At 46.2% G+C, this 25,823-nt stretch overlaps 1 protein-coding gene across 2 annotated transcripts in view; it reads right to left on the bottom strand.

The window, feature by feature from the left end:
• The window catches only part of LOC128342396 (stimulated by retinoic acid gene 6 protein-like), a 57,444-nt gene extending 31,869 nt beyond the window's left edge, over window positions 1–25,575 (bottom strand). For both annotated transcript variants that reach the window (XM_053289658.1, XM_053289657.1), the window contains exons 1-4: window positions 25,415–25,575; window positions 4,756–4,828; window positions 3,224–3,324; window positions 1,521–1,651 (exon numbers count right to left, since the gene is read on the bottom strand). In XM_053289658.1, coding sequence (XP_053145633.1) covers window positions 1,521–1,651; window positions 3,224–3,324; window positions 4,756–4,828; window positions 25,415–25,443 — 334 coding nt within the window. In that variant the 5' untranslated portion in view covers window positions 25,444–25,575. The remainder of the gene's footprint in view (window positions 1–1,520; window positions 1,652–3,223; window positions 3,325–4,755; window positions 4,829–25,414) is intronic.
• Between the last annotated feature and the right edge of the window lie 248 nt (window positions 25,576–25,823).

Genomic DNA, 25,823 nt, shown 5'->3' on the forward strand with positions numbered 1-25,823 from the left:
GCCTGAGCATGCACACGACTGCAGAGACTGAGACAGAAGTGTGTGCTTGAGCCCTTCTAGCCCAGTAAAAGCCCAGTCACCAATGGAGGCTACCTGGCGGGGCAGCGCCAGGATCGGGCCCAATCCTGGCACTCCACACAAGTAGCCCTACCTGGGTAGGGCTGTGCCAGCCCAGGTAGGGCTGCTAGTGTGCACAGCCTTAGAGTGTGAGCACTGCCTAAAGTAAAGGTAAAGTGTAGCATCGAGTCGGTGTTGACTCCTGGTGCCCACAGAGCCCTGTGGTTGTCTTTGGTAGAATACAGGAGGGGTTTACCATTGCTTCCTCCCGCGCAGTATGAGATGATGCCTTTCAGCATCTTCCTATATCGCTGCTGCCCAATATAGCTGTTTCCCATAGTCTGGGAACATACCAGCGGGGATTCGAACCAGCAACCTCTGGCTTGCTAGGCAAGTCATTTCCCCGCTGCGCCATTAGGTGGTTTGTGAACACCATCTAGCGATGTATATACCAGGCAGTATAAAAATATGATAGACAGACAGACAGACAGACAGACAGATAGATAGATAGATAGACTATCCTTGCATATAAATTGCTGTGAACACATGTTAGGAAGCTAGAGCTGACCATGATTTCAAAGTGAATTGACATACAGTAGTTTACACACATGGATGCAAAGATATATAGAATCGAATGCCATGCAGGAATTGCATCATCTGAACTCCAAACGAAACATTATGAGGGACTTGCTAACCCCAGGTTTCTCTTGCAACACTAATGTGGGGTGTGTGGCAAAATCTGGTGAGAGCAGGTATTTAAATTCTTCTTCCACCTGCCGGTTCTCCCTGCAAATGCTTCTTTCTCACCCCCCAGGGATCTCATCCCCCGCTGCCGTTATGTCCAGCGGTGGGGGAAAATAGCCACAAAGCAAATGGAGCAAAGTTTACCGGGAGAATCAGCAAATGCAGGAGAGATTAAGTACTGACCTTCCTCTAGAACAGGGATTCTCAATGTTGAGTTCCCAGGTGTTATTGGACTTCAACTCCCATAATCCCCAACCAAAGTCCACTGGGGCTGGGGATTATGGGAGTTGAAATCCAAGAATATCTGGGGACCCAACGTTGAGAATCTCTCCTCTAGAACGCCCCACTCAACTATTCTGTCATCCCTTGCAATCTTAGAAGTGTACTCTCAGAAACAGCCTTCAGCATGCCCAACAGTCTAGGGACTAGCTTGCTCCAGGGGAGCAAGCAACATATGAATATGGCCAGGGGTGTAGCTATAACTGAGCAGATGGGTTCAAAGAACCCAGACCCCCCAACTCCTGAGGGCCCCCCAGTTCCACCCTTCCCTATTTTCTTCATTATCTCCTTCACTCCAAGGGACCCCCCAGGGATAGGGGCAAAAAAAGGCCCCTTCTCCCCTAGCTACCCCCCTGAATATGGCCAAACTCAAAATCAGAGGTCACAGAGGGAGTGTTCTGTTTCCTTTCCCCCTGGTGCTTCCTAACTGTGGATTTTACCTTTAGCCCAGCCAGGAAAGTTTGTTGGCAGGTATTCTTGTGTAAACAGAAACATCAATCTGTCAGCAGTAGAGCCAAATGCAAAGCCAAATGACCATCGGTTGTTGAATGCTGTCACGAAATCAAAGGGTCTGTGAAATTCAAAACAAACAAACCAAGTTAGGATTCTGAGCCATTTAATAGTACTTTCTGCTGACTTTGGACTGGTTAGGATTGCTAACTGAGGAAGACAAGGATCATAGTGAAGCAATGCAACATTAATACTTCAACATTTGCCCTAAACCTAAAATGGCACAAAGATTAATCTGGGTAGGAAGGAAGTAAAAGTGATTCCATGGACCCAATCAGAAGTAAAAAGCTGTGAAAAGTATAATTTGTACTGTGCCAATATCATGTCACAAGGCCCACCGTTGTCCTCATTTGTTGGACAATCAGGGAGGAGACCAACATGGACAGGACCTGTTTGGCTTATTACTAAACCGAAAAGCACAAGTTGCTGTGGAGGCCATTTGACTTGATCACTTTACTAATGTGGGCAAAAAACACCGATTTCTGAACACAGTTGAACAAAAGCTGGGAACTTGGCATCCATGAAGTCACTATGTTTACAACTTCGGCATTCATGAATTGCCAGCTGTTCCTCCTATGAAAACAGGCAATGAGATTAGATCCCTATATGCAAAATATCCCCCATATAACATGAGAACTGGCTTTCTCTAGGACAGCAAAACAAAAAAAGGGGGGGTGATGGCAGGAGATGGGGCATGCCTTCATCTCCTGCTTGTGGACATTCCAGACGCATCTGGTGGGCCACTGTGGGGGTGGGGGGAGATGCTGGTTTACATGGGCCTTGAACCTGACCCAGCCAGGCTCTTCTTAAGGCATAGGAACATAGGAAGCTGCTGAGTCAATTTATGGTGGCTGAGTATGCTGGGAGTTGTAGTTCAGCAACATCTGGAGGGCCGCAGGTTGAGGAAGCCTGATTCTACTGAGAAAGAGGAAGGCCTGCTTTCAGTTCCAAGCTGCTACCCACAGCACAGTTATGGGGGCTGAAGGCAGAAGATATTCTTCTAGCTATCCTACCTGCCTGCCCTAAATCTGCTGGCTCCAGTTTCTGGCAACGACAAAGGTGTGCCTCCAAAATGATACGAGGCAGGTTTTCTCTAGTCGGTGCTCCCAACTTGGCCCAAGATGCTGCTGTACTACAGCAACCACCTGAGGAAACCTGCACACCAAGGCTCAACACCAGTTTGGAAGGTCTTGCTGCTTTACTTCTGCAGAAGGAGGCAAAGCACGGGCTGAGATGGCAAAGCAGATACGTCTGGCCCCACTTGGGGGCAGATCTGGAAGGGCAACCCGCTTTTCACTTTTAAGATGGAGGCATCTTTCTAAAGTGGCGATTCTCTTCATTTAGCAGGGGGAGAGCCACTGGCCCTATCCATCCCCAGCACAGCATCCTTCCGGTGGCCGTTGCTGGTGTCTCTCTTGTGTTTCTTTTTTTAGATTGTGAGCCCTTTGGGGACAGGGAGCCATTTCATTCGTTCATTCGTGCATTCATATCTATGTAAACCGCTTTGGGAACCTTTGTTGAAAAGCAGTACATCAATATTCGCCATTGTCATTGACCAGCCATACCAGACCGGTAAAGTTTGTCTCTCTGAAAGTGACGTAAAGCCGCAGCAGGGAAATTGTGTCTGACTCACATCAAAAATGCTCCATGACCACTGAGTTTTTGCAATTTTTCTTCTACACCCCATCTTCTGGTTCTCGTTTCAAGGCAGGACAGCACTATAACTATGATGACCTGAACATACAGGAGAAAAGTCATGAGGGCAGTGAAGACATTAGTGAATCTCCAGAAACCAATGCAGAATAAGAGGACCCAACAACTCAGATCTAGACATGTTCCACTGCCTCCAAGATCAAAGATCAGAGTCCCTTTGACAGCATATAGCCATCGAATCCTCTGCCAGAAAGACCCAGTAGAATAATTTTCACCTAGCCCATTTGTTAGGGTACATATAGATGGTTCCTACCTACAGAGGTCGATGCAAGTTTCTGCCACAAGGTTTTTCTGCACCTGCCTCTCTTCACGGTCTCTTTTGCTCTAACGACATAAGTGCTTGGATCTAAATCCAGCAGTGATTCCCCTATTCTATGGCAAAGGTTTTTGTTTTTTTTAAAGGAAAAAACACCATTTGGGTGCCTCGCATCATTTCTCTAGTTAAACATGTATTCATTCAGTTTTTTGAAAAAGCGATTTTTGAAAGAAAATGAAAAAACCTTGAAAATTGTTCTTAGAGGAGAGAATAGTTTTGTGATTGTCACAAGGGCTAGCCAATCAGCAGTCTGTACAGTCAATTGACCCTGGAAATAGGAATAACCAGTTACTCCTGAATTTTACTCTCAACAGAAAGAAGCCTGCCGTCTGGCCAACAAGAGCCAAGAGCAGATTCATAGCAAGCACATCATGCAAGCTCTACATGACTGTACACACCCTTTGGCCCAGGCTTCTTTCTGTTGAGAGTAAAATTCAGGAGTAACTGGTTATTCCTATTTCCAGGGTCAATTGACTGTACAGACTGCTGATTGGCTAGCCCTTGTGACAATCACAATAATTATGTCGTAGTTACAATAATTAGTTACAATAATTATGTCGTAGGTATTTAATACTTTCCTGTAACACTGCAGTCCCAACAAAACTGTACCCCCACACTTCTATTTCCTTGTGGGGGGGAATTCCACTGGTGCCTATAGAAGCTTCCCTCCCAAATAGCAGCTTCAGCACTAGAATTTTCACCCCACAACAGCCCCCTGCGCTCCCCAAAAATCTCCTCTTGTGAATCAGAGGACCTTGTGGAACAGGATTATATGAAGTTCAAAGGACTACAGAGGGGAGAGGGGTTGGCGAAAATCCTCCCATGTTGTGCCAATGGAAATGCCTTCTGGTTGCACAAAAGTCACTTAGGAGCCAACCAGTGGGGAGAAGACGCAGAGTGGAAGCAACACACATTTATCATAATGCACCATTTGGGCCTGAAATTTTCAGAAGCTCAAACACACACACACACGAGCCATTTTCTCTGTGTTACACTTGCCTGGTGAAGAACCATGGATTTGGATACAGCAAGTTTTGCCTTGCCACTGAGGGGGCTTCCACAGTATGTCCAAGGGTGTATGCATCAAGCAGGAAACATTAATTAATCAAGAGGTGTCAAGCCGTTGGCCTACTTACCGCTGGAACAAGTGAATAATGTAGAAAGTCCTCCATGTGAATTAAACTTTCACACTCGTATTCTTCTAACTCCCTGCTCAGGAAACACAAAGGTAAATAACAGATTTAGGTGTGAGTTATACACAGATTTCAACCCATCCCAAACTGTGTCCAAAAGCCTGTTCTTACATAGCACCATCTCCACTGAGAATGACTCAGAGCTGCTCAACTTTGGCCCTCCTGCAGATGTTGGCCTACAACTCCCATAATCCCTAGCTATTAGCCACTGTGGCTGGGGATTCTGGGAGTTGTGGTCCACAAACAGCTGGGGGGGCCTAAGTTGAGCAGGCCCGGAGCAATGTTTCCCAAAGTTCTGATAGTCCTGTTCAGAGGTGATGTGTCTGGGTATGTGTCTGGGTACAGGGTTAATTAACTGCTAACCCACCTGCTAACCCACCACCATGCCAATGCATCCCATAACTATGCTCTTGCTCCCCTCGCATACAACATTTGTCTGTAGTGGCAGAGAGCAGGAGGCATGGCTAAGGAGCATGCCGGTGTAGAAGTGGGGCTAGCTGGTGCGCTAACATTAGTCCTATACCCAGGTAACTAACAGGCTCATTCACACAACTCTAAACAGGGCTGGTGGAGCGCCAAGCCAGGGTAGGAGAGCCATGCACGCTCCCAATCCGTGGTTGTGTGGACACAAAAATCAAGGGGGGAGGAAGGGAGAGTGGTCACGTGAGAGGTGGAACCTGAGGAGGATGGCTTTTTGCTGCCTGCAGTAAAATCCTGGGGACAGAATGTAGGCAGGGCAAGCTCATCCTACCCAGCTCCCAGATCCCACACAATCACTTTCCCATCCTCCCCCCACCCCATGATTTTTGTATTCACACAACTGCAGGTTGAGAGTGCACACAGCTCCCCATCCTGGCTGGGCGCTCCCTAGCCCTGGATCCAGATACTTGACTTCTGTACAGGACTACTTTCTTTCTGAATTTTTTTTTAAAAAGCCACTAGAAGCAGACTTCATTCTTACAACCAACAAGGTTTACTTTAAAATCTATATATTTAATTCTCTTAAATGTACCCGTCGCTAATCCTATGTGTGGCAGCTCTCGCAAGAGTTCGCGAGCAAGCTGCCAATTCGTCAAGGGGACGGGAGGAGAAGCAGCGCACCACGCTGTCCAGACATGCAGGGGAAGCGGCTGCCACCAGGTTGGCCAGCTGGGTAGGGGAAGCAGCAGCAGCCAGGCCAGCTGGCTGTGTAGAGGAAGCAGCCGCCGCCAGGCCAGCAGACGGTCTCCGAGGAGAGCGGCTGGCAGCCAATGAGGAGAAGCAGCCTGGCCACCAAGGGAGAACAGGCTGGGGGGGGGGAGTGTGTGTCATGGCGCAGACCTCTGAGTCAGAAGAGTCAAAGGAGGAGCGGGAGGACTTGGTTGAGAGAGCAGGCTCAGAAGTACCACAGAAGGATTTGGCTGTCAGAACAGACTCTGAAGCTGAGGTGGAACGGCAGCAGACAGGGGAATCTGAACAGCTGGCAGAGATGAGGGCTGAGGAGACTGATCAGGAGGAAGCTGGAACTTCACCTGTATTAAGAAGACGTCTCAAGAGAAAGGCTCAGTGGGAGACATGCAGGTGTAAGATCTCGCGGGAGAGGGAATAGAAATGCTGAGTCAGGACAGCCTGATTGGCTGCCGGTTATCTCGAGCCCTACATCAAGCAAACGCTGTTCCTGAGACAGTACTGTCAGCAACGTTGCCTACCGCAGACAGTGTTCCTCATGCTTATAATTGTTCAACCTTTCTCGTTTCAGCCTTGTTCTGTTCCTTCCTTGCTCCTTTGTTTCACTTATTGCTCAGATATCGGGAGGGCGGGGGACCTAGTTGAGTTTCAAGGGGACTTTATTCTGTTTCTACTTCTTTATCTTTGAAAGTCATCCTTCGCTTTCGCCCGTGCAGCTTAGCTGCTACTTTCTTATCTACAGAATTTCTATCTTAAATAACAGAAGTGGACCTGGAGGGACCATAAATCCTGTCGGGTCAGCCATGCCAACATGTTTACAACAGGGGGGAGAATGGAATGGGGCTTGGGGGGGATGAAGATGGGGGAGGAGAGACAGGGAGAACTAGGGGCACAGATGCTCTGCGCCAGGTCAACTAGTATTTAAGAATCACCCACGTTCAGAGAAGCCCACTCCTGTGTTTCTGCATGAGTCCCTGTTCCAGATGTGCCTCTGGACTGTAAAAGGTCAAGCCCAGGGTAGTAATTTGTGCAGAACTGGGCAGCCTCCTATGGTGGTGGGCAGCTCCAGTACATCTCTGCTTCTGCTTCAGAAGGCATCCACTCACACTGAGCACATGTGACAGAATAGCTTCTTTGTTTGTTTTTACATTTATACCTTGCTCTTCTTCCAAGCAGTCCAGAGCAGTGTACATGGTAACGTTTCTCCTCCCAACAACCCTGTTAGGTAGGTAAGGCTGAGAGAAAAGTGACTGGCCCAGAGTCACCCAGCGAGTTTCATGGCTGAATGGGCCATCATCAGAGGTGGACTAGAAGCAAGCAACACAGAGATGCAGCAGAGCAACCTCCACTGGGGGCAGTGTTCTCTCTAAGGCAGGCCTGCTCAACTTCGGCCCTCCTGCAGATGTTGGCCTACAACTCCCATAATCCCTGGCTATTGGCTACAGTGGCTGGGAATTATGGGAGTTGTAGTCCAAAAACAGCTGGGGGGCCTAAGGTGAGCAGGCCTGCTCTAAGATGTGTGCAAGTACGCGCGCACACAATTTTTAAAATGTCTGCTCAGTTAATTTTAGATCACACTCAGGTTGAATCAGGAAGGCCACACACTGAATGCACATGTGCACTCACACTGCCTTGATACTGCCACCCAGAACAAAACTCATTCTGCACAGACAGGGGAAAAATTTAGCAAGAATACTGATTGGGGGTGGGTACTTTCAGCTTCCAGGAGCCCTTAATTATTTCTTTTCTCTCATTCTCACAGCACACACATACTGTAGTCCTCCTGCAACACACTCACATGCCTTGGCACACAGTTTAGGAATTCCTGTTCTAGAAATATAAATAAAGCATCTGTCTCTGGGTGGCACCAGAGGACTAGGAAATATCATCCAGTAAGAACCATATTTGTGCTGGCAGGAAGGGACACAGAAGCCCTATCCACGTTATGTTCAACGCACGTACGATCTGTGCACGTTGCATGCATGTATCCCAGATAACTGAGGAAAGGGACAGCTTTTAAAAGGGGTGATTCTCTTTATTGAACGGCGGGACAGCAACTGGCCCTAACCAACCCCAGCGGCTGTTGCTGGTGCCTATCTTAGGTTTCTTTTTTAGACTGTGAGGCCTTTGGGAAGCCATTTTATTTATTATTTATTATTTCTCTTCTTAAGCCGCTTTGGGAACTTTTGTTGAAAAGCAGTATATAAATATTCACCATAGTCATTGTAGCCTCACAAATCTGTACACATGTGCAGTTATTCACACATAACATTCAACACATATACATATTTGCTATTTGTACCCTGCATGGTGCAGTGGGGAAATGACTTGATTAGCAAGCCAGAAGTTGCCGGTTCGAATCCCCACTGCTACTATATCGGGCAGCAGCGATATAGGAAGATACTGAAAGGCATCATCTCATACTGCGCGGGAGATGGCAATGGTCAACCCCTCCTGTATTCTACCAAAGACAACCACAGAGCTCTGTGGTTGCCAGGAGTCGACACCGACTCGACGGCACACTTTACCTTTACCTTACCCTGCATTTCAGGGGGCCTGTACCCAGGGTCACTTTTTAAATGAGCACATGTTCATTTAAACACATATTCACACAAGAATATGCACATATGTACAGACACCTCTATACACACATACAATGTAATATCTGAATAAGGCTGGAGAAAGTTGAGCATGTGACAGCACAATCCGACCTCTCGTGTGTCCAGAACTCAGAACACATGTCTGATCTGCTTACTGATCTGCTTACAGGCCCATGCAAACAAACACACATTTAGCATAACAGGTTGCTTTTCACACCTGACAGCTGGGTTAACCAGGCTCCAAGCCCCATGCATGCTCCCAGGAAAGAGTCATGGGTGGCAAAAATCAAGGTAGGAAGAGGAGAAGTTAATGTTTGCCAGCTGCAATGTGGGTAGGAGAGTGGCCACCTACCCACACTGTATACCCAGCAGGGCGCTGAGAAGGGAAAGCACACCCAGACTGTGGCTGGCACACGATCACTCCGCCCTCCTCCTGCCTCCAGGTTTGCTGACACATGGTCGGATCTCAGGAGCAGACACACAGGGCTTGGGGCCTGGCTGGACACTCCTCCTACCCAGCTCTTGTCAGGAGAACCCACCCAACGCGCAATTAGACTCTCTCCATTTAAGCAGGCAGTGAGGAAGCACAGGCTGGAAGTCAGAAGCCGAGCGGCAGGTTTCCCTGCACCAAGAAGCTCCAGCAGAGAAGAAGGAGCCTTGCAGGAATTCTAGGCACTGCTGATTCACAACTGAAGGGTTAATCCAGGCTTCTTTGGACCTAGGAGCCAGACAAAAAATTGGGAGCCAGACAAAGGACACTTAAAGAAAATTACTGGACTTAGTGGTGGACATTGGGAGGTGGGTGGTGGGTGGCAGGAGACATGGGCTTCTCTTTATCACCTTTACATGCAACACAGGGAACAGGAAAAGGGCTGCCTTGGACAAATAAATGTTTTATTACATAACCATAACTCTGAATATGCTAGTCTAGGTACCATTGCTCCCTGATGACTGGGATTTGACAAGCCCTGGGTGAATCACTAACAGGCTCCAGCTTGGTCTGTTGATGGCTCAAGATTTATTTATCCATCCATCCATCCATCCATCCATCCATCCATCTATCCATTCAATTTCTATACTGCCCTTCCAAAAATGGCTCAGGGCGGTTTACACAGAGAAATAACAAATAAATAAGATGGCTCCCTGTCCCCAAAGGGCTCACAATCTAAAAAGAAACATAAGACAGACACCAGCAACAGCCACTGGAGGCACTGTGCTGGGGGTGGACAGGGCCAGTTACTCTCCCTCTGCTAAATCTAGGAGAATCGCCACATTAAAAGGTGCCTCTTTGCCAAGTTAGCAGGGGTTATGCCTGGTAAAACTCCCTGACTTGTCAAGTTCCTTAAAGAAGCAGCGCTCAAGACCCTGAGCAGGTACTCTTTTGCCTCTGAGCCACCTTGGTCCTGGTCTGTCAATTATGATGTTCTGGGCAGCTCCTGAGGGAGTCCCCAGGAGGAGCCCAGACCAGGGGCATAACTACCATTAGGCAAGGAGAGGCAGCTGCCTGGGGGCCCCCATGCCTCAAGGGGCTCCCCAGAGGCAAGTCACATGTGAAGTGAGTGTGAGTGTATCAACGAGGGGCCCATCTTAAAATTTTGTCTCTGGGCCCACTCCAGCCTCATTACGCCCCTGGCCCAGACCCTCATCTGCTGCAAAAAGGGAGTTTGGTTCCTGCATGTAGTAATAAAGACTCCAGTCTGGACCAATGGTTGCCTCTTGGAAGAGCCTATCTTTGTTCCCATATGCTGGGTCTGAGGGATGAGTGCAAAGGCAGGGCAGAACTCATGTACCTTGTTGCCAAAAGAGCTTATTGTGGAGCTGCCACCATCACCCCTCTCTATGATTTGGAGCTGTGGGACCATAGCTTCCATTTTGGGACACCTGAGCTCACAGGATCATGAACTCTGCACATCTGGCAAACTTATGTAATTTGGTCGCTTAGCACAAGCAAAAGCATGGGGCAATGCAGCCCTAGGTGACCTAACAAGGGGCTGAAAGGAATCATCCCCCAAACCTCTCTTTGACTAAGGTTCAAAGAGAAGGAATTGCTGGCAAAGCAGACCTCAGGTTAAAAACATATTCTCAGAGGGATAGCTAACTCCCTCCTGCAAGACATAACTCTCCTTCGCAGCAACTCAGACAGGCACAACACATCCCCACCTCACTGTCAACAACCTAATGAGCCATCAAGGACTAAGGAATTGGAGGGAAGTCATTAAGATTCATTAAGATTCAAAACTTATGTCTCCTCCCAGTTCTCCATCCCAGTCCTCAGAAAAGCTTTTAAGGTCAACCATTCAGACCTCCACATACACGTCACCCTAGCCATTTCCAGCCTTTTGTTCAGTGGGTCTACACACCCAAGTTGACCAACTCCTGCAACCATGAATTTCATTGTTCTACCTGAGTTTTGGCCCCTCCAGGGAGGGAGCGTGATTTATGCACTGCCCCCAGCCATGTTTGTGGGTGCAATTTCTCTTGGCCCAGCCACATGGCCTCGGGATCAGATTTGGAATCTGAATTTATACAGACCTTTACCATACCGATTCTCAAGCTTAGAAGTGGCCTGGTAGCTCTACGCCACTTGCCCTTTCTTCTTCCTGCTTTTCTGCTGCCTTCCCCCTGTGAGGAAATCTGCTAATAATGTGCTCATCTACAAGTGCACCAGATAAGGATGGGTAATACTAACCTTCTGGCCCTTTAAATCTCATCACCCTCTTCTCTTTCCTTTCCATTTCTGCATCCAAGCCTTTTCTATGCCAAGCCTTAAGCTGATTTATCCACAATTTGGACCTTGAGCTAAAATCCCTCTTAGTGAGATTAATTAAGATTTTAGTTAAGATTTTATTGCTTTGCCTAACCAACTCTTCATTTTCTGCACCCCTTCTTCCCCCAAACAAACCTTTAAACTGCATATACGCTGCCTCATCATTTCCAGACCAAAGCTTTGCTCACAATTAATACTGTAATAGACTGCTCCCTCACAGCCAAGCTGATTCCCCATGGTAACCCAAAAGCATAGTTGGAGTGTCCTAACCAAGCACTCCAGAGCAGATCTATTAACAACTTTTCACAGCTGCATAGGAGGGATTCCAGCAAATGCAACTTGTCGTGCAGAGGTGCCAAAAGCTGCATCCACTGAAATGTCTTTTTCTATACATCTGTTCAAAAAAGCCTTACTATTTTGTACATCAGACAACACACAACAGCTGTCTAAAAAATGGTAACATGTGGACCAGCAGAAGCCTGTGTGATTCATGCTTCCACTTTCCCCACCTAAAATAACCTGCAAAGTAAGAACTCCCACCCCTCATTTAGAAGTCTGAAGCACTGTTTGCTAACTCTGGCTGATGGCTGTCACCGCACAATAGTGCCAATATGCTGACTGTGAGTGTGCAAACAAGGACAGAATTACTCCTATGGCTCTGTATGTCCGTTTCCTTCTTCCTGTTGGCATGGCTTCCTTTATTTTCAAATCTGTATTATTCTGAATCTTAGTATCTTGGTCAATCTTAGCATCTTGTACAGACTGCACAAACAACTTTAAAAAAAAAAAAAAAAACCTCAATGCCATGCTTTTCCTTCCATGACACTCTGCCAATTTGAAATCAAATCTGAGCTCTTTGGAATCCAAGGCTGCCTGCATTAAAAACCAGTCCAAACCAAACCCCATTGTTGTATCTTTGTTATTCAAATGTACAATATATCTATGGAGACCATCATGGATGTGCTAAGGAGAGTTTTACTAGCAGTTCATAAGCTTCAGGGTTCTAGACATATCAAGCAGCCTGTTGGTGCTTTCCCAAAATATAAAATATTCCCAGAGACACCAAAGATTATGGGTCTCTAACCAATCATCTCGTTATCCATGCATCCATCTGTCCATCTGTCCATCCGTCCATCCATCCATCCATCCATCCATCCAAGAGAAGAATATATTGATGGCTATATAATTCAATTCAGAAACGGCTGTATCAACCAGTCAGCCTCACATACTGGGACAAACCCAATATTTCCCAGACTTCTAGCAGCTGCCTGAGTCATAGGGGCTATTCTCACAATCTGCAAAAATCAGGCTAGCCTAGGCCTAGCTTGATTTTTGCAGATCATAAGAACCACCGGGCTCAGCTGCGAGCCCAGTGGTTCTAGAGCGGGTAACCCGCTCAAGAACCCTTCTCCAAAAACCAGGTTTGCGAAGCAAGCGTACTCGCGCAGGGCATGCTAGAGCTTGCGGGGGCCGATCGACCCCGGCTCCCCCCAGCCCCTGCCGGCTCCGTCACAGAGCCAGCAATCGTGTGGGCGGCTGATCTGGCTGCCCAGGACTCCCTCCCCGCTCACCCTGCAAAACCGGGTCTCATGGATCGTGAGACCCAGCTCATAGTCTTTTCTGAATTCAAACTAGAGGCACACACCACTCTTTCCCCCATGTTTACTCTTAAGAGTGTGTAGAGAATGATAACTAAATGCATCCACAGTGGTCAAAGTCTGTACAAGGGCTTTTCCAGACAGTGGTTACTGTGTGGCTGTTCAAGCTCTCATCTTACTGAAGGACGGGCTCCCGCACAGGCTCCAGATGCCTGCACTGGTTCTGAAGAAACCAGTTGTCCTTCCTTGCAAGTGTCAAGGCTCTAGCCAGACAGGGAGCACCTTCCTTCTGCTATTTTTGGAGTGCCACCTGCCAGCCAGCACTTACTGTCCCATCTCTTTTCACAACCACTTTAAAGTGGGCACTGGCTAGCAAGCAGCACTCCAAAAAAACAGCAGAAGTTAGGTGCTCTCTGTGTGGATGCAGGCAGCACTGCAAAAATCGCACAATCACTTGCCTGTCCGCATGCCTGAGCAGATAATCGAGAATTTCCCAACTGATGTGCTACATCGACTTTCCTCTGAAACTGCTTCAAAAATGGGGAATTTAAACTCTCTCTCTTTTGATGTCGACTTGCCCTATAATGCACCAAGAAAGACACACCCCTCCAGTCGTCCTTGCATAAGAGAGCAAGTCAGCTCCAAAAATGCAGAGTTCCTTCTCTGCATGTGGAGCTGACTTGCCATATATTGCATCAGGAAGGATGTGTCCTTTCTGGTGCATGGTGGATCATGTCAGCTCCAAGCAGGGGATGCTGACTCAGAACTATTGGTGGCTGGAATCACCCGAAGGGGAAAAGTCTAAAGCAGTGATTCTCAAACTTGGGTCCTCAGGTGTTATTGGACTTCAACTGCCATAATCCCCAGCCTCAGTGGCCTTTGCTTGAGGATTATGGGAGTTGAAGTCCAATAACACCTGAGGACCCAAGAATCACTGGTCTAAAGCAACTTCTCCCAAACCATGTAAGTTTAAAATTAAAATAACACATGATGCTGGGCTGGAAGAGGAAATAAGTGTAGATAGATAGATAGATAGATAGATAGATAGATAGATAGATAGATAGATAGATAGATAGATAGATAGATCTACCTTCCCCTAGACCAGGGGTTCTCAACATTGGGTCCCCAGATGTTATTGGACTTCAATTCCCATAATCCCCAGCCCAGTGATATTTGGCTGGAAATTATGGGAGTTGAAGTCCAATAACATCTGAGGACCCAACGTTGAGAACCCCTGCCCTAGACGACCATGTGAAGCTCCTGGGGCATGCAAGCCGTGTGCAGCCAGGAGCACTGCGATTTACTCTCCACTCTGCTCCCAGCAGTACAGGTGAACAGAGGCCGGGACAATGAGTGCACAAATCCCACAGTGTACCGTGCGCCAAGCACAGTGCTCTGGGGGATTCCCCCAGAGGACAGGTGTTCTAGTTGCCCATCTCTGCACCAGCATGAGCTGCACATGATCCCAGAGCCGAGGTCAAGGGTGCAAACACAGGTTAAGGAGCCAAGGTGAAAGGTGCAGACTCAGCCCTAACAGCCAGGCTGCAGTGCTGGGTTTAGCACCGCGACACCGCACTGGGATCTATGCGGATCCCAGCGGTTCTTATGAGCATCCAAGCTCAGGCTTGGCTGCTTGTGAGAATAGCCTCGGTGCGTCTGTGTAGGCAGGCGGTATGTCCCCCCTTTTTAAAGGTGAATGTGGCTCAAGACGGAAAAAACTGTGACACTGAGTCAGGCAACTGAGCAGCTGCAGCCACCACCAAACAGAGGGAGAGAGGACAAGACGGGGCAGAGGCCCCTTGCTGTTGCTGAGCACTCACCCAATCAAGTTCATGAGCAAGTGGCAATGGCAGTCAGGAGCAGCAGCCACCGCCAGCGGCAACCACCATTCACTTGCCAGTCCTCTCCTTCTGTGCAGTGTCTGCAGCGGCTGCTGTCAGTAGCCATTTCCACTCACTCACTCATCCAGGCAGGCAAATGAGAACACAAATCCGCTTTGGCAAGCCACAGGCATTATTGCCTGCCCTCTATCTAGAGGGGGCAGTTTCTTAAACTTGGGGTTACAATGGCCATCACTGCCGGCCACAATGGCCTTTGATGGCAGATGAAGTCCAACAACCTCTGGGGACCCATGTTTGGGAATCCACGGTCTAGCAGATTGCAGGGGAAGCATGAAGGTTCGCTTTCTGATTCAATAACCTCAGGTTTCTTTTAACTCCAAGTCTATATAAGAGCCCCTGGTGGCGCAGTGATAAAACTGCTGCCCTGTAACCAGAAGGTTGCAAGTTTGATCCTGACCAGGGGCTCAAGGTTGACTCAGCCTTCCATCCTTCCGAGGTTGGTAAAATGAGTACCCAGAATGTTGGGGGGCAATATGCTAAATCATTGTAAACCGCTTAGAGAGCTTCCAGCTATAGAGCGGTATATAAACGTAAGTGCTATTGCTATAATATATCAACTTTGATTTCTAGACAGACAGTCACAAATGCACACAGATATATGTTTAAGTAGTTCAGTAAAAGAGCTACATGTAAAAAGGTAAATACTTGGACTGATTTTTTGTCTGATTTTTAAAAAAGAAATATAAACAAGACTATACCCATTTCCTTGCCCCTTCCCATTTTTTGATTACTTTTACTGGATTACTTTTTTGCTCAGGGAAGCTGGCTGATCAGTGGATTTCATGGACGTTTTCCACACCCAGCTTTTAGTTCACATCTCCTCCGGAATGGAACTGTACATTCATGTATCGGTCACATTTACGCCAAAGTCCCTACCTGCTATCAGGGGGCAGTTCAGACACAAATCAGGTTTTTCATTGCGGGTTAAAGTGTAGCCCGATTTATATTCAGCGTTTTTAAAAATCCACTTTTTGCATCGGGTTTTTTGGGCAACTTCGAACTTGCAGTAAAGCCTCAGTCACAGTAAACTCTCGTCCTGCTGTCTGAAAATACCCGGGGGTGGGGCAGGATGAGCTACAAATATATACTTATCACTTTTCTAAAAATCTAACATGGGCACTAGAGATAGGGAGGAGGAATGATACAACAGTAAAGAAATCTGATTAACAGTGCTTGGCAGACAAACGCACTGGTAGAGAGGAAACGTGAGCAATTGGGAGATTTTTGAACCTCCTTTCTACTGAGAGTTATCTGCCTAAACAGACAAGCTGGTTTTAAATACAAAAGCAGCTTTTCTGCCAGGTGATCAGCAGCAGGGAAAACTTTCAAAACAACTTAAACTGTATTTTTGTCACTCAATCTGTGCATATGTCCACCGAGAATTGCCCTGGTATTTCAAGACACAAGAACAATAAATGTTAAATGTAATGAGTCTGAACAATTTTATAAGCAAAATATCTATTCAAAGACATCCTAAAAATGCAATATAGAAGGCTTATGATGTTGTTATAAAAATATTGATAAGTTTGTCTAGCCTCTTAAAAAGAAACATAAACATTTAATATATGGCTATAAAAGACTAAAAATAAAGTACAACATACTAACAATATTTTAGAATGTGCAGGACAGCTATTTTGTTTTTGAGAGCTTTGGACATGAATGCCTGTTACAGAATTGCATCACAGTGGTAACACAAAAATTAAAAGAGGATCTTTTAATGTTCTTATGATACTGTACACAGAGAGACTAAATGGCACCAGCTGGATCCCTCTATTGAAATGAATAAGGAAGTTGGACACTAGACTTACTCAGATTTCCCATAGCCAGAACAGAAGGCTGGCTAAAGGTGAACTTTTAATAGAAACACATTTCAAAGCAAACAAACTACAAAGGATGAGTGACAAGAAGAGAGGGTCATTCTACTCTTATTTACATGCTGCCCTTTCAGAAACGAGCTGAGAGTTATTTCCTATATTATGTTCCAGACGTGTACCTACCTTTGGGTCAACTTCACACATATTTATGGTTTTTACATGTACACTTCAGTATATTTATGTGTACACCTAAAACTGTAATGTGTGAATGAGACAAAAATACGTTTGAAAACAGGTTTATCATACAGATACACTTGCTAAGGAACAAGGATTGGTGGCACTTCTCTATTGACGGACTGATTGACTGACTGTGCACTTGGTATTTGCTACTTTGTCATCATGAGAATGTATTGACGCTTTTGAACTTTGGTGCCGGAGAAGACCTTTGAGGATACCATGGACAGCCAGGAAAACAAACAAATGGATCGTAGAACAAATCAATCCACAATTTTCACTCGAGGCACAAATGACCAGGCTCAAACTATCATACTTGGGACACATTATGGAAAACCCCCGCTCCCTTGAGAAAGTCCATAATGCTAGGGAAAGTTGAAGGAAAGAGAAGAAGAGGATGACCGGCAGCAAGGTGGATGGTCTTGATTACGACAGCAATGAATGCACCACTGAGAGTCCTCAAAGGCCAAGCTGATGACAGACCATCCTTTATCTTTATCCTCGAAACAACCCTGTGAGGTAGGTTAGGCTGAGAGATACATGACTGGCTCAGAGTCACTCAGTGAGTTTTATGGTTGAATGGAGATTCAAACTCAGGTCTTCCCAGTCCTAGTCCAACACTCTAACCACTACGCTATGTGCTAATGTGTTACTGCAGCACAGGCACTGTAGTTGGCAGTGGATTCTGGGTCAGTGGGGGTTTTTTGGCTATTTTTTTGATGGTTTGAAATGTGTGTTCTATGGGAGCCTATGGGGGGTTGGAGAAAGGTTAAAAACCTCCTGCTTGCCAATTTCTTTTGTGGGTTGGGTGGTAGGTAGCATCCATCATGCCCTACCACCCAAACCACTTTGGTGACTGTAGTGACCAGCCTCCCCACCCCCAATAGAGCTAACAGGAAGTGAACCCATACCCTTGACTGACAGGCTGACAGATCCCAGGGCTAAACAATCAATCCACCAGGTGGGTGGGACATGAGGGCCGCTGCTGGGAATGCTAGGAAGAAGAAGGGGGAAGTGGAAGAGGAGAGTGCAGAGGGGCAAGAAATCCAGCATGGAGTTTGCTCCCCTGCATGGTGACTCTGCAGATCCTTGAAAGACAGGATTGCAGGAGGCTTAATCTCATCAGGATCTTTGGTGAGTTTTCAAGGGGGAATGAAGCCCAGGCTTTGGGGGCTTCAGAATCTAGCATAGGGGAAAGTATGTTTAGAAAGACATTGCATCAGGATTTTTATTTATTTATTTTTGCTTTCTGTGTGTGCTTTGCCATTCCTAAATATCTGTTCTTTGTAACTGAGTAAATAAGATTTCAATGTTCGCCTCAGATGAACCAGTCTTTAGTACTGAATAAACTGGAGGGTGGGGCTGTTCTTTTCTTACAAGCCTTCCAGAGTGGGTTATTAACTCAGAAGAAGGTTGGGGGGAAGCCCGCTAGTGCCCAGCGTCTCTGAGAGTTCAGCTCAGCTGCCAGTAGCTCCACATGCAGGCAAGTGCTTGGGCAGCAGGTTTTTGTTTGTATTTGCCCAATATCCAGTTGAAGAAAGACCTTGCACTAAAGCACTTTAGTCCAATCGTCCAATCTCTGAAAGTTTAGAGTGCTTGGTGGCAGCAAATTTAAACTACCAGAGTTTTCTTTCTTCTTTCTTTAACTTCTTGCCTTAAAAGTTAAAGATTAAAACTCCAGTCAGCTTCGTAACTCAGAAGGAAGAGTGACACAGCCAAAATTCTCCCTTGTGAGTCAGCTGGCTGGGACCGGTTCCTTACTGTGACTCTAGGCGCTACCCATAGGGGGAAATCGGGTGTTTTGCATTCCCCATTGTTCCCTATGGCCAAAACACTAAAAATGTTTTGTGTTGTTCCATTGAAACAACCAGCTTGGCCGCTGTTTTGATGGAACATTCCAGCCACTTTGTGTTTTGTTTCAAGCTTGAAACAGAACACAAAATCCATGGTGTGGCCACACCTGGAGTACTGCATACAATTCTGGTCACCACATCTGGAAAAGGTGCAGAAGAGGGCAACCGAGATTATCAGGGGCCTAGAGCACCTTCCTTATGAGGCAAGGCTACAACACATGGGGCTTTTTATTTTCGAAAAAAGACAACTGTGGGGAGACATGATAGAAGTCTATAAAATCATGCATGGTGTAGAGAAAGTGGATAGAGATAAATTTCTCTCTCACACATACACACAACACTAGAACCAGGGGTCATCCCATGAAATTGGTTACCAAGAAATTTAGGTTCAACATACGCAAGTACTTTTTCACACAACGCATAATCAACTTGTGGAATTTTCTGCCACAAGATGTGTTGTTGGCTACTAGTTTGGATGGCTTTAAGAGGGGTTTGGATAACTTCATGGAGGAGAGGTCTATTAATGGCTACTAGTCTGAGAGCTATAGGCCACCTCCAGCCTCAAAGGCAGGATGCCTCTGAGTACCAGTTGCAGGGCAGTAACAGCAGGAGAGCGGTCATGCCCTCAACTCCTGCCTATAGGCTTCCAGCGTCATCTGTGTGGGCCACTGTGTGAAATGGGATGCTGGACTAGATGGGCCTGATCCATCAGGGCTATTCTTATGTTCTTATTTCATGCACATCCCTACTCTGTATAATTCACACTAAAAATGTAACATCACATTTTAAAATATATATTTTAAAACATACTCAACATGACTATATGACAAAGGGAGCTCCTGGCAGGTTACAGCTCCCTATGCCTTGTATCTATGAGATAACAGACATGGCGATGTGGAGATGTACACAATGCTTGGGCATCTGGAAGGAACAGCCTCTCAGTGGCAGGGGCTGAATCACTTGGGGCAGCCCAAAGCTTATTTCAGGGTGCAAAGTTAGCTTCCAGCTTCCTATTCATAATTGTATTGGCAATAACTGGTATGGAAGCAACACGCCTGAAAATTTTTATGCCTGTTAACTCAGAAGTATGCCTTGCTTTGTTCAATGGAGCTTATTCCCAGGATTGCAGCCTGAGAGTGACTTGCACAAAGCCAAAGCTTTGGTTTTATTATTCTAGTGCTGAGATACCCCAGGGATTATTTCAGGATACAAAACCCCAGTTCCTTAGGTGTGGGTGTATTGGCAAGGAAAAAGCAGAATTGGCATCACATTTGAAAGCACTTGGCACAAACATTAAATGTTGGGCCAAACACAATGCTAGAGCATCTGTAAGAGGATCATTTGCCAGTAACAATAATGTAAGATTTGGGATAGGAAGCCTCCTCAAAGGGAAGTCAAGCCTCAAAACTATGCTCACTGTAGAAACTGGTATTGGAAAATACAAGATGTCCAGTGCATTTCGGCATCTCACCTTCTTCAGGGGCAAAAGGAGTGCTATTCAATTTATGGTGATAATTCTTTCAAAGTAGGTTGTCTCAAAAAGTTCTGAGGTAGCTCAAAACATATTTCAGAGTGCAATCCACCAGTTCCTTGTTGCCTTGTATTGGCCTGGAGGCATCATACATAAAAGAACTTTGTTCAAAAGCAAGGCTTTGGCTGAATCACTTGCTCAACTTGCTCAAAAGCAAGGCTTTGGGCAAAAGGCAATGCTGGAACATCTCATAGAGGGTGGTCTTTCCATGGCAAGGGTGTATGACAGAAGTAGTATTAACCATTTTAACTCTTAACATTTTAACTTGCCATTTAATTTTGTTGTTGTTTTCCATGAGGTCTGTTTAGTTAGTTTCTATTTTATTACTTTTATATTGTTTTTAACATTCATTGGTTTTATTGATCTTGTTAGCCACCTCAAGCAATAGTGTACTGGAGAGGTGAGGAATCAATATTTTAAACAAATCAATAAAGTAGTCCAACCCCTATTTGGAAGAGGAACTTCAGCTCCTTTTTCAGGTTGCTCATGCAACTCTGTGCTGAATAGGAAGGAACTGAGTAGCAGGAATCAACTTCAGCTCCTGATTTCATGGAATTGAGTGGAACCTAATTCTAAGAAAACATGTATAGAATCAGGAGTGCAAACTTGGGGGTGTAAGAAATTTTTATATTAGAAATCCCTCTAGGAATGTAAAGGAAACAGCAAAGTCTAGGTTCTTGTTCAGTTGTTACCCACTGACCCAAAGGAACCAGACCACACAAATCATGAATTCAAAAGTTTATTAGAAAATAAGAATGTCCTGCTGGATCAGGCTCAAGGCCCATCTAGTCCAGCATCCTGTTTCACACAGTGGCCCACCAGATGCCGCTGGAAGCCACAGGCACGAATTGAGGGCATGCCCTCTCTCCTGCCGTTACTCCCCTGCAACTGGTATTCAGAGGCATCCTGCCTTTGAGGCTGGAGGTGGCCTGTAGCCCTCCAACTAGTAGCTGTTGACAGACCTCTCCTCCATGAAGTTATCCAAACCCCTCTTAAAGCCATCCTGCTTGTTGGCTGTCACCACATCTTGTGGCAGAGAATTCCCCAAATTGATTATGTGTTGTGTGAAAAAGTACTTCCTTTTGTCAGTCCTAAATTTCCCGGCAATCCATTTCATGGGATGACCCCTGGTTCTAGTGTTATGTGAGAGGGAGAAAAATTTCTCTGCATCAACTTTCTCCACACCACGCATTATTTTATAGACCTCTATCATGTTTCCTCACAGTCGCCTTTTTTCTAAACTAAAAAGCACCAGGTGTTGGTTGCAGCCTTGCCTCATACGGAAGGTGCTCTAGGCCCCTGATCAACTTGGTTGCTTTCTTCTACAATATCCTTCTTTAGGTGTGGTGACCAGAATTGTCTACAGTGCTCCAAGTGTGGCTGCACCATAGTTTTGTATAAGTGTATTATAATATTAGCAGTTTTATTTTCAATCCCCTTCCTAATGATGCCTAGGATGGAATTGGCCTTTTTCACAGCTGCCGCACACTGAGTCGACACTTTCAACGAGCTGTCCACCATGACCCCAAGATCCTTCTCTTGATTGATCACCGACTCAGAACCCATCAGCGTATATGTGAAGGTGGGGGGGGGTGCCCCAATATGCATCACTCTACACTTGCCAACACTGAACCGCATTTGCCATTCACCAAGTGTGCTCAATGGCAAACTCACCCACTCACTCAGTTTGGAGAGATCTTTTTGGAGCTCCTCACAATCTCTTTTGGATTTCACTTCCCTAAATAGTTTGGTGTCATCTGCAAATTTGGCCACCTTGCTGCTAACCCCTACTTCTAGATCATTTATGAATAAATTAAAAAGCACCGGTCCCAGTACAGATCCCTGGGGGACCCCACTTCTTACTTCCCTCCATTGTGAAAATTCTCCATTTATACCTACCCTCTGTTTCCTGTCCTTCAGCCAGTTAGCAATCCACACATGCACTTGTCCCCTTCTCCCATGACTGCTGTTTTTCAAGTCTTTAATGAGGAACTTTGTTGAAAGCTTTTTGCAAGTGCAAGTATTCATTCATTCATTCATTCATTCAAAATATTTATACCCTGCCCCTCCAGTACATTACAGCTCAGGGCAGCTCACTACATTTATAAAACAGTTACAATATAAAATCAGACTAATAAAATTAGCCAAATTAAACAAGTTAAAAATCCAACCTAAAACCACAATCATAATTAGCTTTTAAAATTACAAATTAAATTCTGAAAGCTAAAAACTAAAGTTTATAAAAACTAAAAACTAAAGAACCTACCAGATATACACAACAGGTGAAACATTAAAAAGCTTCTGGGCTTTTACTATGTCAACTGGGCACAGGCACAGCAAGGTTGGAGTGGGCCCAGAGACAAGATTTGAAAATGGCCCCCCCTCACTGAAGCTCAGCTCATGAGATAAAGAAATCTTAAATGAGGCTGAATAGTGGTAACAAAAAGCATAATAAAATTCACCACAATAGATCATCCTAAATTATTTTTTTTAAAGTTTTGTAAATTGTGGACGATGCAAGTCATTTAAAGATACTAGAGAAAGACAGGCTGTTCTGGTAGCTCCAGGTCTTAACACTCACATCAGTTTCGGAGGATGAATACAACTGAAGGAAGCCCGGGCGGGTGCGTGGCTGGGGGAGTCAGTCATGTGACTTGCCTCTGGGGACCTCCCCAAGGCAGTGGGCCCCCAGACAACTGTCTCCCCTTGCCCTATTAGAGTTACCCCCTTGCAACTGGGTCATCTTTATCCATACACCTGTTGGCACTCTCAAAGAATGATGCTTTCCATCAACTTGCCTGGAACAGACATTAAGCTAACCGGCCTGTAATTCTCCAGATCGCCGCAGGATCCCTTTTTGAAAATTGGTGTTACATTTGCTACTTTCTAGTCCTCCAGTACAGAGCCTGATTGTAGGGATAAGTTATATATTTTTGCACGGAGGTTCTTCTCACCTGACTTACAGGTGCAGAGAACAAGGCAATCTTGTGGTCACACCAGTATGATCAAGACAATACAGCAAGGCAAAATGAGGAAGTGTTACTAAAAGCTATATAGGACATCAGAAGAAGACCTCTGTGCATCTAATTATTGTACACACACATACACACACCCGGGTCACCATTCACCTAATTAAGCCACCCACTTGTTGATTTAATAATGATTGGCCAGTACCTTCAAGGTACCTTTTTAATCAGTTGGGGGCATCACTCTGTGAACTGATGCCAATCTAATTACCATTGCAGTAATTCACCTAGTACTTTTGGACTATTATATGTCAAGACATTGTTCCTCTTTTTGATCTAAAAGGGGCTTGTGGTGAGCTAGCTTCCTGGGTACATTGCTACCACCCAGGTACACACATGAAGAGAAAGGAGAGAACTCCTTTTGCTTTATGGCATAGGCCCCAAGCCTGTGCTCCCCTGAAACTGCTCAAGCCAAATGGCCAATTTAGCCATCAGATTCCAGCGCTATACATCCCAGGGGGAGACACAGTTCTCCGGGCTTCCAGGAAGGTCTGTCAACGGCTACTAGTCGGAGGGCTGTAGGCTACCTCCAGCCTCAAAGGCAGGATGCCTCTGAGTACCAGTTGCAGGGGAGTAACAGCAGGAGAGAGGGCATGCCCTGAACTCCTGCCTGTGGTTTCCAGTGGCATCTGGTGAGCCACTGTGCGAAACAGGATGCTGGACTAGATGGGCCTTCTTGGGCCTGATCCCGCAGGGCTGTTCTTATGTTCTTATGAAGCAGCAATAAGCTCACAGCCCAGCAGCTTTCTCAGTCAGTGTCTTTGCAGGGATTCAGCAAGACACACTGCTGTTTTGTTTTGGCTTTTTAAGTATTAGAAGGGGAGAACGCTCTGCAGACATAACACATGCAATTCCAGGAACATTTGTACAGTCTGAAAATTCAAGTCATGGAAAAGTTGTATTATGTTAGCTGATGTAAAAAGTGACTGATAATGTGAAAAGTCCAGGCTGCTCTAGAACTCTAGATTCTGATACCGCAAGTAAGTTTAATACCATGGAGGAATATCTGAAACTAAACTGTAGTAGATCATGTTTAAGGAAACTTATGCAAACTTATTTACCTTTTTCTATGTATCTATCGGTGTCCAGACCTTAATGATATTCACTGTAGGAAAGACTCTATTAACAACAGCAGAGTTCAATAACCAGAATGCACTGGTGTGCTGTATGCACAGTATGTGCATAAATTACAATCATACACCACTGTGGAGTTCCAATTTTTCCTTTCAAAAAGCCCTGTAATAAAAGGTTTCTTTTTCTTGACTGGGGGGAGGGGGAATCTTGGGCCTCAGTCTATATATAGTACTACCCATGGAAGTTCATGTCGACTGCATGGTAATACAGTCTAAGAACAACCTTTCCCTGGTTTGGCCCAGGCCCTCCCCCACACGGAAAAGTAATTTTTTTTAAAGTCAATGTTTCTGCATAGAATCAGCAAAGATTTCCCCTTCTGGCCAAGAGCCAGTAAAGGTGTTCCTAATGTAATAACTTCTCTCTCCTGTGCCCCCACACCTTTTCATTCTTCGGGGGGGGGCAGGTTGGGAAAGGGAACTTTGAATGGAAACAAAGCAAGCATGGAAAGGGTTAAGCGAGCCCGTCCCTTCGGTGGCTCAGATGCACTTTGCAAGTGCACCACCCATCCACATCCCATGCACGCCCTTTGCGTTAAAACAAAAGATCAGATTGCTCATTGCTTTGCTCCCTCCCATTGTAGGATATCTGAGCGACATCACTCTCCGCTCAGCCCCTCGTTGACTGTGAACGAGCCTGATCTAATCTACTTCAGATCATTCAGCGACGGTCGTATTACAAGCCGGCGGTACAGCAGGTCTGCTTTCCGAGCTCTCCATTTCCAATCCTGACCCCAACTCCGCAGCCGCCCCAAGTAGCGCCATGGAGCCCGCGGGCATCCAACTTGGGAGATGCGCTCGCCCAACATGGTGCGACTTCTCCGTTCCACCGCTGCTCTGCTACAATCTCCGTCCGTGCAGACGTTAAAACTCTTGGTGATCCCGCTTCGCAAAACTTCCCGCTGCCGCCATGCCAAACAGCCCACCAGCCAGCCAGCCCCACCGCCGCCTCGGCAACTCCCCGCTGCTCGATGATCTTACCCTTCTTCTGTATCTGTGATGTTCCCCATGGTTCTGCTTTACCAGCTAGGAAGGAGGAGCGGGGCGAGGAGGCAGATCGCCCTCCTTCTTTAGGGGCAAAGGGGACGGCCTCTCACTCCGTGCCTCCCGTCCGGACTTTCTGAGGCTCCGTACTCAGGCTGGGTCTCCTCCCGCCGTCGGCATTACCAAGGCTGCAGAAGCCAACAGGGCGGGCATCGGCATCTTTCCTCGCCTACTCCTCCTCCAGCACCCGCCCCTACGTGTTATTTACAAGTAGTTTCTCTCTCAAAGGCGGGAGAAGCGGTGAGCAGGAGAGATGGTAGTTTCCCCTATCCCCCTTCGTTTTATCTTCCCCCTTTTTCAAGGGGATTGGAAATAAAAAATGCTACTATTATAACGCCCTTCTACA

Source organism: Hemicordylus capensis, chromosome 2 (genome assembly GCF_027244095.1).
Source record: "Hemicordylus capensis ecotype Gifberg chromosome 2, rHemCap1.1.pri, whole genome shotgun sequence".
Taxonomy (NCBI): Eukaryota; Metazoa; Chordata; class Lepidosauria; order Squamata; family Cordylidae; genus Hemicordylus; species Hemicordylus capensis.